Below are 14756 nucleotides of genomic sequence, written 5' to 3'. Positions count from 1 at the left end.
TAGATGGGACCTCATCTCATCTCAGATACTAACCCCACTGGTACTGTCTCTTACCTCAGTAGATGGGACCTCATCTCAGATACTAACCCCACTGGACTGTCTCTTACCTCTGTCTGGACCATGGAGAGTAGATGGGACCTCATCTCAGATACTAACCACACTGGTACTGTCTCTTACCTCTGTCTGGATCATGGAGAGTAGATGGGACCTCATCTCAGATACTAACCACACTGGTACTGTCTCTTACCTCTGTCTGGACCATGGAGAGTAGATGGGACCTCATCTCAGATACTAACCCCACTGGACTGTCTCTTACCTCTGTCTGGACCACGGAGAGTAGATGGGACCTCATCTCAGATACTAACCCCACTGGTACTGTCTCTTACCCCTGTCTGGACCATGGAGAGTAGATGGGACCTCATCTCAAATACTAACCCCACTGGACTGTCTCTTACCTCTGTCTGGACCATGGAGAGTCGATGGGACCTCATCTCAGATACTAACCCCACTGGTACTGTCTCTTACCTCTGTCTGGACCATGGAGAGTAGATGGGACCTCATCTCATCTCAGATACTAACCCCACTGGTACTGTCTCTTACCTCTGTCTGGACCATGGAGAGTCGATGGGACCTCATCTCATCTCAGATACTAACCCCACTGGACTGTCTCTTACCTCTGTCTGGACCATGGAGAGTCGATGGGACCTCATCTCATCTCAGATACTAACCCCACTGGACTGTCTCTTACCTCTGTCTGGACCATGGAGAGTAGATGGGACCTCATCTCATCTCAGATACTAACCCCACTGGTACTGTCTCTTACCTCTGTCTGGACCATGGAGAGTCGATGGGACCTCATCTCATCTCAGATACTAACCCCACTGGTACTGTCTCTTACCTCAGTAGATGGGACCTCATCTCAGATACTAACCCCACTGGACTGTCTCTTACCTCTGTCTGGACCATGGAGAGTAGATGGGACCTCATCTCATCTCAGATACTAACCCCACTGGTACTGTCTCTTACCTCTGTCTGGACCATGGAGAGTAGATGGGACCTCATCTCAGATACTAACCACACTGGTACTGTCTCTTACCTCTGTCTGGACCATGGAGAGTAGATGGGACCTCATCTCAGATACTAACCACACTGGACTGTCTCTTACCTCTGTCTCGACCATGGAGAGTAGATGGGACCTCATCTCATCTCAGATAGTAACCCCACTGGTACTGTCTCTTACCTCTGTCTGGACCATGGAGAGTAGATGGGACCTCATCTCATCTCAGATACTAACCCCACTGGTACTGTCTCTTACCTCTGTCTGGACCATGGAGAGTAGATGGGACCTCATCTCATCTCAGATACTAACCCCACTGGTACTGTCTCTTACCTCTGTCTGGACCATGGAGAGTAGATGGGACCTCATCTCATCTCAGATACTAACCCCACTGGACTGTCTCTTACCTCTGTCTGGACCATGGAGAGTAGATGGGACCTCATCTCATCTCAGATACTAACCCCACTGGACTGTCTCTTACCTCTGTCTGGACCATGGAGAGTAGATGGGACCTCATCTCATCTCAGATACTAACCCCACTGGACTGTCTCTTACCTCTGTCTGGACCATGGAGAGTCGATGGGACCTCATCTCAGATACTAACCACACTGGTACTGTCTCTTACCTCTGTCTGGACCATGGAGAGTAGATGGGACCTCATCTCAGATACTAACCCCACTGGTACTGTCTCTTACCTCTGTCTGGACCATGGAGAGTCGATGGGACCTCATCTCAGATCCTAACCCCACTGGACTGTCTCTTACCTCTGTCTGGACCATGGAGAGTCGATGGGACCTCATCTCATCTCAGATACTAACCCCACTGGACTGTCTCTTACCTCTGTCTGGACCATGGAGAGTCGATGGGACCTCATCTCATCTCAGATACTAACCCCACTGGACTGTCTCTTACCTCTGTCTGGACCATGGAGAGTCGATGGGACCTCATCTCAGATACTAACCACACTGGTACTGTCTCTTACCTCTGTCTGGACCATGGAGAGTAGATGGGACCTCATCTCAGATACTAACCCCACTGGTACTGTCTCTTACCTCTGTCTGGACCATGGAGAGTCGATGGGACCTCATCTCAGATCCTAACCCCACTGGACTGTCTCTTACCTCTGTCTGGACCATGGAGAGTCGATGGGACCTCATCTCAGATCCTAACCCCACTGGACTGTCTCTTACCTCTGTCTGGACCATGGAGAGTCGATGGGACCTCATCTCTGACACCATCCCCAGGATGTCAGTAAACTCATGTTCTCTGATGTGCTGCATGAGTCGGTCCAGAGCTATGAAGGTCCCTGTCCGGCCCACACCAGCACTGTGGAGAGAACAGAACCTAATGTTATTGGAAAGACACGGTCAACTCATTAATAACCTCTGATAACCGTCTGACATCTCACTATGGTTCGAGTGGCTCAGTTGCCTCTGCACTGATTCGAAAGGACTTGACAGCTGAAAACAATATGGTGGACGCTCATCAGCGCAGTGAAAGAGTGTACTGTTAGAGAAATGTTTGTTACTAGCAAACTGTTTATAGTTTAAAAGGCCTAGTTTTCTCAATTCTTTAGAAGTGACAATCTTCTCAAAGTTAACAGAGTTGTTTTGTTAATAGTTAGTGACCTTGTGGATTACTACCTATGTGGACTGGAAGGTTGTCCTGAAGACTATTTCAGTAGGGTTAGTCCAGTAGGGTTAGTATCTGAGATGAAGGCCTACTGGGTTCCATTTTGGTTTCTTATGTGGATGCCATTTCCTTTAGATCCTTTGATACAGACAGAGCAGAACTGAATTGGTCAAATACATGTTTTATTATATTGAACCTTTATTCAACAAGTCAGTTAAGAACAAATTCGTATTTACAATGATGGCCTACTCTGGCAAAAACCCGGACGACGCCGGGCCAATTGTGCGCCGCCCTACGGCTCTCCCAATCACGGCCGCTTGTGATAGAGCCTTTAAATAGTTTTTTTTAAATAAATTAATTTATTACTTAATAAATTATTTATTACGTTTGCTTGTTTTACAGATTTTATGCTGAGTTTTACATCCACCGAGGGCATATTGAATGTAACCCAGGGTCAGTACTGAGCAGCTGACAGCCCCTGTGGTTGAGCCTGGTAGACCCTGTACGTACCTGCAGTGAACCACACGACTGTCTGAGTAACATCTCCCTGACAGCCCCTGTGGTTGAGCCTGGTAGACCCTGTTACGTACCTGCAGTGAACCACACGACTGTCTGAGTAACATCTCCCTGACAGCCCCTGTGGTTGAGCCTGGTAGACCCTGTACGTACCTGCAGTGAACCACACGACTCTGTCTGAGTAACATCTCCCTGACAGCGTGGCCCCTGTGGTTGAGCCTGGTAGACCCTGTTACGTACCTGCAGTGAACCACAATGGGTTCTTTGGTGCGGTTGGCCTGCTGGCGGACGATGTGTACGAACTGCAGGATGCTATCGATGGCGTTGACCGTGGGGACACCGTGGTCCGGCCAGGACGTGTAGTTGAGATGGAGGACGTCCTGAGACTCATCCGCCTGCAGGGGGAGACACCACGGAGAGACAGACAGTTAGACAGGGCTGATGGACCAGTATACATCAGATGTCTCCATCTCTCTACCGGGTCTAACTAGCAGCAGGTCACCTCCTATAACATAAGACTCAGATGTCTCCATCTCTCTACCGGGTCTAACTAGCAGCAGGACACCTCCTATAACATAAGACTCAGATGTCTCCATCTCTCTACCGGGTCTAACTAGCAGCAGGGCACCTCCTATAACATAAGACTCAGATGTCTCCATCTCTCTACCGGGTCTAACTAGCAGCAGGACACCTCCTACAACATTTGACTCAGATGTTTACATTACATCAGATGTCTCCATCTCTCTACCGGGTCTAACTAGCAGCAGGACACCTCCTATAACATAAGACTCAGATGTTTCCATCTCTCTACCGGGTCTAACTAGCAGCAGGACACCTCCTATAACATAAGACTCAGATGTCTCCATCTCTCTACCGGGTCTAACTAGCAGCAGGACACCTCCTATAACATAAGACTCAGATGTCTCCATCTCTCTACCGGGTCTAACTAGCAGCAGGACACCTCCTATAACATAAGACTCAGATGTTTACATTACATCAGATGTCCCCATCTCTCTACCGGGTCTAACTAGCAGCAGGTCACCTCCTATAACATAAGACTCAGATGTCCCCATCTCTCTACCGGGTCTAACTAGCAGCAGGACACCTCCTATAACATAAGACTCAGATGTCTCCATCTCTCTACCGGGTCTAACTAGCAGCAGGACACCTCCTATAACATAAGACTCAGATCTCTCCATCTCTCTACCGGGTCTAACTAGCAGCAGGACACCTCCTATAACATAAGACTCAGATGTTTACATTACATCAGATGTCCCCATCTCTCTACCGGGTCTAACTAGCAGCAGGTCACCTCCTATAACATAAGACTCAGATGTCTCCATCTCTCTACCGGGTCTAACTAGCAGCAGGACACCTCCTATAACATAAGACTCAGATGTTTACATTACATCAGATGTCCCCATCTCTCTACCGGGTCTAACTAGCAGCAGGTCACCTCCTATAACATAAGACTCAGATGTCTCCATCTCTCTACCGGGTCTAACTAGCAGCAGGACACCTCCTATAACATAAGACTCAGATCTCTCCATCTCTCTACCGGGTCTAACTAGCAGCAGGACACCTCCTATAACATAAGACTCAGATGTTTACATTACATCAGATGTCCCCATCTCTCTACCGGGTCTAACTAGCAGCAGGTCACCTCCTATAACATAAGCCTCAGATGTCTCCATCTCTCTACCGGGTCTAACTAGCAGCAGGACACCTCCTATAACATAAGACTCAGATCTCTCCATCTCTCTACCGGGTCTAACTAGCAGCAGGACACCTCCTATAACATAAGACTCAGATGTCTCCATCTCTCTACCGGGTCTAACTAGCAGCAGGACACCTCCTATAACATAAGACTCAGATGTCTCCATCTCTCTACCGGGTCTAACTAGCAGCAGGACACCTCCTATAACATAAGACTCAGATGTCTCCATCTCTCTACCGGGTCTAACTAGCAGCAGGACACCTCCTATAACATAAGACTCAGATGTTTACATTACATCAGATGTCTCCATCTCTCTACCGGGTCTAACTAGCAGCAGGACACCTCCTATAACATAAGACTCAGATGTCTCCATCTCTCTACCGGGTCTAACTAGCAGCAGGACACCTCCTATAACATAAGACTCAGATGTCTCCATCTCTCTACCGGGTCTAACTAGCAGCAGGACACCTCCTATAACATAAGACTCAGATGTCTCCATCTCTCTACCGGGTCTAACTAGCAGCAGGACACCTCCTATAACATAAGACTCACATCTCTCCATCTCTCTACCGGGTCTAACTAGCAGCAGGTCACCTCCTATAACATAAGACTCAGATGTCTCCATCTCTCTACCGGGGTCTAACTAGCAGCAGGACACCTCCTATAACATAAGACTCAGATGTCTCCATCTCTCTACCGGGTCTAACTAGCAGCAGGACACCTCCTATAACATAAGACTCAGATGTCTCCATCTCTCTACCGGGTCTAACTAGCAGCAGGACACCTCCTATAACATAAGACTCAGATGTCTCCATCTCTCTACCGGGTCTAACTAGCAGCAGGACACCTCCTATAACATAAGACTCAGATGTTTACATTACATCAGATGTCTCCATCTCTCTACCGGGTCTAACTAGCAGCAGGACACCTCCTATAACATAAGACTCAGATGTTTCCATCTCTCTACCGGGTCTAACTAGCAGCAGGACACCTCCTATAACATAAGACTCAGATGTCTCCATCTCTCTACCCGGTCTAACTAGCAGCAGGTCACCTCCTATAACATAAGACTCAGATGTTTACATTACATCAGATGTCTCCATCTCTCTACCGGGTCTACCTAGCAGCAGGACACCTCCTATAACATAAGACTCAGATGTCTCCATCTCTCTACCGGGTCTAACTAGCAGCAGGTCACCTCCTATAACATAAGACTCAGATGTCTCCATCTCTCTACCGGGTCTAACTAGCAGCAGGACACCTCCTATAACATAAGACTCAGATGTCTCCATCTCTCTACCGGGTCTAACTAGCAGCAGGACACCTCCTATAACATAAGACTCAGATGTTTACATTACATCAGATGTCTCCATCTCTCTACCGGGTCTAACTAGCAGCAGGACACCTCCTATAACATAAGACTCAGATGTCTCCATCTCTCTACCGGGTCTAACTAGCAGCAGGACACCTCCTATAACATAAGACTCAGATGTCTCCATCTCTCTACCGGGTCTAACTAGCAGCAGGACACCTCCTATAACATAAGACTCAGATGTCTCCATCTCTCTACCGGGTCTAACTAGCAGCAGGACACCACCTATAACATAAGACTCAGATGTCTCCATCTCTCTACCGGGTCTAACTAGCAGCAGGACACCTCCTATAACATAAGACTCAGATCTCTCCATCTCTCTACCGGGTCTAACTAGCAGCAGGACACCTCCTATAACATAAGACTCAGATGTCTCCATCTCTCTACCGGGTCTAACTAGCAGCAGGACACCTCCTATAACATAAGACTCAGATGATTACATTACATCAGATGTCTCCATCTCTCTACCGGGTCTAACTAGCAGCAGGACACCTCCTATAACATAAGACTCAGATGTCTCCATCTCTCTACCGGGTCTAACTAGCAGCAGGACACCTCCTATAACATAAGACTCAGATGTCTCCATCTCTCTACCGGGTCTAACTAGCAGCAGGACACCTCCTATAACATAAGACTCAGATGTCTCCATCTCTCTACCGGGTCTAACTAGCAGCAGGACACCTCCTATAACATAAGACTCAGATGTCTCCATCTCTCTACCGGGTCTAACTAGCAGCAGGACACCTCCTATAACATAAGACTCAGATCTCTCCATCTCTCTACCGGGTCTAACTAGCAGCAGGACACCTCCTATAACATAAGACTCAGATGTCTCCATCTCTCTACCGGGTCTAACTAGCAGCAGGACACCTCCTATAACATAAGACTCAGATGATTACATTTTTTCTCAAATGACGGTAGCATAAGGGCGATTCCACGGCAGGAGAATATATTTGGTATGTCGCATTGTTCTGGCAAGGCTCACATATAAACGCAATTGTGAGGAAGGATGTTTGAAATGATTTTATATTTGCAACACAAACCATTTTTGGGAAAATCCTGATGAAAGTGTCCATCTAGACCTCTACACGTCTCCTGTCAGACCCTGAGATCTGTGAACCGTACATGATCCAGATACCATCTAGTGTCATTTAGACCTCTACACGTCTCCTGTCAGACCCTGAGATCTGTGGACCGTACACGATCCAGATACCATCTAGTGTCATTTAGACCTCTACACGTCTCCTGTCAGACCCTGAGATCTGTGGACCGTACACGATCCAGATACCATCTAGTGTCATCTAGACCTCTACACGTCTCCTGTCAGACCCTGAGATCTGTGAACCGTACATGATCCAGATACCATCTAGTGTCATTTAGACCTCTACACGTCTCCTGTCAGACCCTGAGATCTGTGGACCGTACACGATCCAGATACCATCTAGACCTCTACACGTCTCCCGTCAGACCCTGAGATCTGTGAACCGTACATGATCCAGATACCATCTAGTGTCATTTAGACCTCTACACGTCTCCTGTCAGACCCTGAGATCTGTGGACCGTACACGATCCAGATACCATCTAGTGTCATTTAGACCTCTACATGTCTCCTGTCAGACCCTGAGATCTGTGGACCGTACATGATCCAGATACCATCTAGTGTCATTTAGACCTCTACACGTCTCCTGTCAGACCCTGAGATCTGTGGACCGTACATGATCCAGATACCATCTAGTGTCATTTAGACCTCTACACGTCTCCTGTCAGACCCTGAGATCTGTGGACCGTACATGATCCAGATACCATCTAGTGTCATTTAGACCTCTACACGTCTCCTGTCAGACCCTGAGATCTGTGGACCGTACACGATCCAGATACCATCTAGTGTCATTTAGACCTGAGAATCTGACTACACATTTATTACATTATCTCTAGTCAGAACACAGCTATGATATGATCATTACATTATCTCTAGTCAGAACACAGTTATGCTACGATCATTACATTATCACTAGTCAGAACATGGCCATGCTACGATCATTACATTATCTCTAGTCAGAATGCAGCTATGCTACGATCATTACATTATCTCTCTAGTCAGAACACAGCTATGCTACAATCATTACATTATCTCTCTAGTCAGAACACAGCTATGCTACGATCACTACATTATCTCTCTAGTCAGAACACAGCTATGCTACGATCATTACATTATCTCTCTAGTCAGAACACAGCTATGCTACGATCATTACATTATCTCTAGTCAGAACATGGCTATGCTACGATCACTACATTATCTCTAGTCAGAACACAGCTATGCTACGATCATTACATTATCTCTCTAGTCAGAACACAGTTATGCTACGATCATTACATTATCTCTAGTCAGAACACAGCTATGCTACGATCACTACATTATCTCTAGTCAGAACACGGCTATGCTACGATCATTACATTATCTCTCTAGTCAGAACACAGCTATGCTACGATCACTACATTATCTCTAGTCAGAACACGGCTATGCTACGATCATTACATTATCTCTCTAGTCAGAACACAGCTATGCTACGATCATTACATTATCTCTAGTCAGAACACAGCTATGCTACGATCATTACATTATCTCTAGTCAGAACACAGCTATGCTACGATCATTACATTATCTCTAGTCAGAACACAGCTATGCTACGATCATTACATTATCTCTAGTCAGAACACGGCTATGCTACGATCTCTAGTCAGAACACAGCTATGCTACGATCACTACATTATCTCTCTAGTCAGAACACAGCTATGCTACGATCATTACATTATCTCTAGTCAGAACACAGCTATGCTATGATCACTACATTATCTCTAGTCAGAACGCAGTTATGCTACGATCATTACATTATCTCTAGTCAGAACACAGCTATGCTACGATCACTACATTATCTCTCTAGTCAGAACACAGCTATGCTACGATCCTTACATTATCTCTAGTCAGAACACAGTTATGCTACGATCACTACATTATCTCTCTAGTCAGAACACAGCTATGCTACGATCACTACATTATCTCTCTAGTCAGAACACAGCTATGCTACGATCACTACATTATCTCTAGTCAGAACACAGCTATGCTACGACCATTACATTATCACTAGTCAGAACATGGCCATGCTACGATCATTACATTATCTCTCTAGTCAGAACACAGCTATGCTACGATCATTACATTATCTCTCTAGTCAGAACACAGCTATGCTACGATCACTACATTATCTCTCTAGTCAGAACACAGCTATGCTACGATCCTTACATTATCTCTCTAGTCAGAACACAGCTATGCTACGATCACTACATTATCGACATAACCTGAAAGGCCGCTCAGCAAGGAAGAAGCCACTGCTCCAAAACCGCCATAAAAAAGCCAGACTACGGTTTGCAACTGCACATGGGGACAAAGATCGTACTTTCTGGAGAAATGTCCTCTGGTCTGATGGAACAAAAATAGAACTGTTTGGCCATAATGACCATCGTTATGTTTGGAGGGAAAAGGGGGAGGCTTGCAAGCCAAAGAACACCATCCCAACCGTGAAGCACGGGGGTGGCAACATCATGTTGTGGGGGTGCTTTGCTGCAGGAGGGACTGGTGCACTTCACAAAATAGATGGCATCATGAGGGAGGAAAATTATGTGGATATATTGAAGCAACATCTCAAGACCTCAGTCAGGAAGTTAAAGCTTGGTCGCAAATGGGTCTTCCAAATGGACAATGACCCCAAGCATACTTCCAAAGGCAAAATGGCTTAAGGACAACAAAGTCAAGGTATTGGAGTGGCCATCACTAAGCCCTGACATCAATCCTATAGAACATTTTTGGGCAGAACTGAAAAAGCGTGTGCGAGCAAGGAGGCCTACAAACCTGACTCAGTTACACCAGCTCTGTTAGGAGGAATGGGCCAAAATTCACCCAATTTATTGTGGGAAGCTTGTGGAAGGCTACCCGAAACGTTTGACCCAAGTTAAACAATTTAAAGGCAACGCTACCAAATACTAATTGAGTGTATGTAAACTTCTGAACCACTGGGAATTTGATGAAAGAATTAAAAGCTGAAATAAATCATTCTCTCTACTATTATTCTGACATTTCACATTCTTACAATAAAGTGGTGATCCTAACTGACCTAAAACAGGGAATTTTTACTAGGATTAAATATCAGGAATTGTGAAAAACTGAGTTTAAATGTATTTGGCTAAGGTGTATGTAAACTTCCAACTTCAACTGTAGGCCTATGGGCTAGGCTACATGAGGTGTGATACTAACCTTATTAAAACATATAGGACTATGGGCTAGGCTACATGAGGTGTGATACTAACCTTATTAAAACATATAGGTCTATGGGCTAGGCTACATGAGGTGTGGTACTAACCTTATTAAAACATATAGGACTATGGGCTAGGCTACATGAGGTGTGATACTAACCTTATTAAAACATATAGGACTATGGGCTAGGCTACATGAGGTGTGATACTAACCTTATTAAAACATATAGGACTATGGGCTACATGAGGTGGGATACTAACCTTATTAAAACATATAGGACTATGGGATACATGAGGTGTGATACTAACCTTATTAAAACATATAGGACTATGGGCTAGGCTACATGAGGTGTGATACTAACCTTATTAAAACATATAGGACTATGGGCTAGGCTACATGAGGTGTGATACTAACCTTATTAAAACATATAGGACTATGGGCTAGCTACATGAGGTGGGATACTAACCTTATTAAAACATATAGGACTATGGGCTAGGCTACATGAGGTGTGATACTAACCTTATTAAAACATATAGGACTATGGGCTACATGAGGTGTGATACTAACCTTATTAAAACATATAGGACTATGGGCTACATGAGGTGTGATACTAACCTTATTAAAACATATAGGACTATGGGCTAGGCTACATGAGGTGTGATACTAACCTTATTAAAACATATAGGACTATGGGCTACATGAGGTGTGGTACTAACCTTATTAAAACATATAGGACTATGGGCTAGGCTACATGAGGTGTGATACTAACCTTATTAAAACATATAGGACTATGGGCTAGGCTACATGAGGTGGGATACTAACCTTATTAAAACATATAGGACTATGGGCTACATGAGGTGTGATACTAACCTTATTAAAACATAATGGACTATGGGCTACATGAGGTGTGATACTAACCTTATTAAAACATATAGGACTATGGGCTAGGCTACATGAGGTGTGATACTAACCTTATTAAAACATATAGGACTATGGGCTAGGCTACATGAGGTGTGATACTAACCTTATTAAAACATATAGGACTATGGGCTACATGAGGTGTGATACTAACCTTATTAAAACATATAGGACTATGGGCTAGGCTACATGAGGTGTGATACTAACCTTATTAAAACATATAGGACTATGGGCTACATGAGGTGTGATACTAACCTTATTAAAACATATAGGACTATGGGCTAGGCTACATGAGGTGTGATACTAACCTTATTAAAACATATAGGACTATGGGCTAGGCTACATGAGGTGTGATACTAACCTTATTAAAACATATAGGACTATGGGCTACATGAGGTGTGATACTAACCTTATTAAAACATATAGGACTATGGGCTAGGATACATGAGGTGTGATACTAACCTTATTAAAACATAATGGACTATGGGCTAGGCTACATGAGGTGTGATACTAACCTTATTAAAACATATAGGACTATGGGCTAGGCTACATGAGGTGTGATACTAACCTTATTAAAACATATAGGACTATGGGCTAGGCTACATGAGGTGTGATACTAACCTTATTAAAACATATAGGACTATGGGCTACATGAGGTGTGATACTAACCTTATTAAAACATATAGGACTATGGGCTACATGAGGTGTGATACTAACCTTATTAAAACATATAGGACTATGGGCTACATGAGGTGTGATACTAACCTTATTAAAACATATAGGCCTATGGGCTAGGCTACATGAGGTGTGATACTAACCTTATTAAAACATATAGGAGTATGGGCTACATGAGGTGTGATACTAACCTTATTAAAACATATAGGACTATGGGCTAGGCTACATGAGGTGTGATACTAACCTTATTAAAACATATAGGACTATGGGCTAGGCTACATGAGGTGTGATACTAACCTTATTAAAACATATAGGACTATGGGCTACATGAGGTGTGATACTAACCTTATTAAAACATATAGGACTATGGGCTACATGAGGTGTGATACTAACCTTATTAAAACATATAGGCCTATGGGCTACATGAGGTGTGATACTAACCTTATTAAAACATATAGGACTATGGGCTAGGCTACATGAGGTGTGATACTAACCTTATTAAAACATATAGGACTATGGGCTAGGCTACATGAGGTGTGATACTAACCTTATTAAAACATATAGGACTATGGGCTAGGCTACATGAGGTGTGATACTAACCTTATTAAAACATATAGGACTATGGGCTAGGCTACATGAGGTGTGATACTAACCTTATTAAAACATATAGGACTATGGGCTACATGAGGTGTGATACTAACCTTATTAAAACATATAGGACTATGGGCTACATGAGGTGGGATACTAACCTTATTAAAACATATAGGACTATGGGCTAGGCTACATGAGGTGTGATACTAACCTTATTAAAACATATAGGCCTATGGGCTACATGAGGTGTGATACTAACCTTATTAAAACATATAGGACTATGGGCTAGGCTACATGAGGTGTGATACTAACCTTATTAAAACATATAGGACTATGGGCTAGGCTACATGAGGTGTGATACTAACCTTATTAAAACATATAGGACTATGGGCTACATGAGGTGTGATACTAACCTTATTAAAACATATAGGACTATGGGCTAGGCTACATGAGGTGTGATACTAACCTTATTAAAACATATAGGACTATGGACTAGGCTACATGAGGTCTGATACTAACCTTATTAAAACATATAGGACTATGGGCTACATGAGGTGTGATACTAACCTTATTAGAACATATAGGACTATGGGCTACATGAGGTGTGATACTAACCTTATTAAAACATATAGGACTATGGGCTAGGCTACATGAGGTGTGGTACTAACCTTATTAAAACATATAGGACTATGGGCTAGGCTAGATGAGGTGTGATACTAACCTTATTAAAACAAATAGGACTATGGGCTACATGAGGTGGGGTACTAACCTTATCAAAACATATAGGACTATGGGCTACATGAGGTGTGATACTAACCTTATTAAAACATATAGGACTATGGGCTAGGCTACACGAGGTGTGATACTAACCTTATTAAAACATATAGGACTATGGGCTAGGCTACATGAGGTGTGATACTAACCTTATTAAAACATATAGGACTATGGACTAGGATACATGAGGTGTGATACTAACCTTATTAAAACATATAGGACTATGGGCTAGGCTACATGAGGTGTGATACTAACCTTATTAAAACATATAGGACTATGGGCTAGGCTACATGAGGTGTGATACTAACCTTATTAAAACATATAGGACTATGGGCTAGGCTACATGAGGTGTGATACTAACCTTATTAAAACATATAGGACTATGGGCTAGGCTACATGAGGTGTGATACTAACCTTATTAAAACATATAGGACTATGGGCTAGGCTACATGAGGTGTGATACTAACCTTATTAAAACATATAGGACTATGGGCTAGGCTACATGAGGTGTGATACTAACCTTATTAAAACATATAGGACTATGGGCTACATGAGGTGTGATACTAACCTTATTAAAACATATAGGACTATGGGCTACATGAGGTGTGCGACTATGATCCGAACAAGCCGCAAAAAAAAAAGGCATTCTTTCTTATGCTGGGCATCATTCACAAGTGATACGCTAATATTGTCACCCATCTGACTATTCTTGATTTAATCTTGTCTTTACATATACTAAATAATATATGTTCAGTGTAAATTATTAAAAGTAGTTCTCGTGCAACGAGAGTTGTTTGGTTTGTTAAACTTTGATATTGTTTGTTTGTTCATGTGATGTTGTTTGTTTTGTTCATGTGATGTTGTTTGTTTTGTTCATGTGATGTTGTTTGTTTTGTTCATGTGATGTTGTTTGTTTTGTTCATGTGATGTTGTTTGTTTTGTTCATGTGATGCTGTTTGTTTGTTCATGTGATGCTGTTTGTTTGTTCATGTGATGCTGTTTGTTTTGTTCATGTGATGTTGTTTGTTTTGTTCATGTGATGTTGTTTGTTTGTTCATGTGATGTTATTTGTTTGTTCATGTGATGTTGTTTGTTTGTTCATGTGATGTTGTTTGTTTTGTTCATGTGATGTTGTTTGTTTGTTCATGTGATGTTGTTTGTTTGTTCATGTGATGTTGTTTGTTTGTTCATGTGA

General features: G+C 43.4%; 1 protein-coding gene across 7 annotated transcripts in view; it reads right to left on the bottom strand.

Moving 5' to 3' along the window:
- The window catches only part of ptpro (protein tyrosine phosphatase receptor type O), a 176247-nt gene that overhangs the window by 1753 nt on the left and 159738 nt on the right, over window positions 1-14756 (bottom strand). For all 7 annotated transcript variants that reach the window (XM_055905711.1, XM_055905712.1, XM_055905715.1 and 4 more), the window contains 2 exons: window positions 3446-3600; window positions 2248-2383 (listed from right to left, as the gene is read on the bottom strand). In XM_055905711.1, coding sequence (XP_055761686.1) covers window positions 2248-2383; window positions 3446-3600 — 291 coding nt within the window. The remainder of the gene's footprint in view (window positions 1-2247; window positions 2384-3445; window positions 3601-14756) is intronic.

Source organism: Salvelinus fontinalis, chromosome 39 (assembly GCF_029448725.1).
Source record: "Salvelinus fontinalis isolate EN_2023a chromosome 39, ASM2944872v1, whole genome shotgun sequence".
Taxonomy (NCBI): Eukaryota; Metazoa; Chordata; class Actinopteri; order Salmoniformes; family Salmonidae; genus Salvelinus; species Salvelinus fontinalis.
Note: the sequence above shows the minus strand (reverse complement) of the source record. Positions and strands in the feature narration are given on the sequence as shown.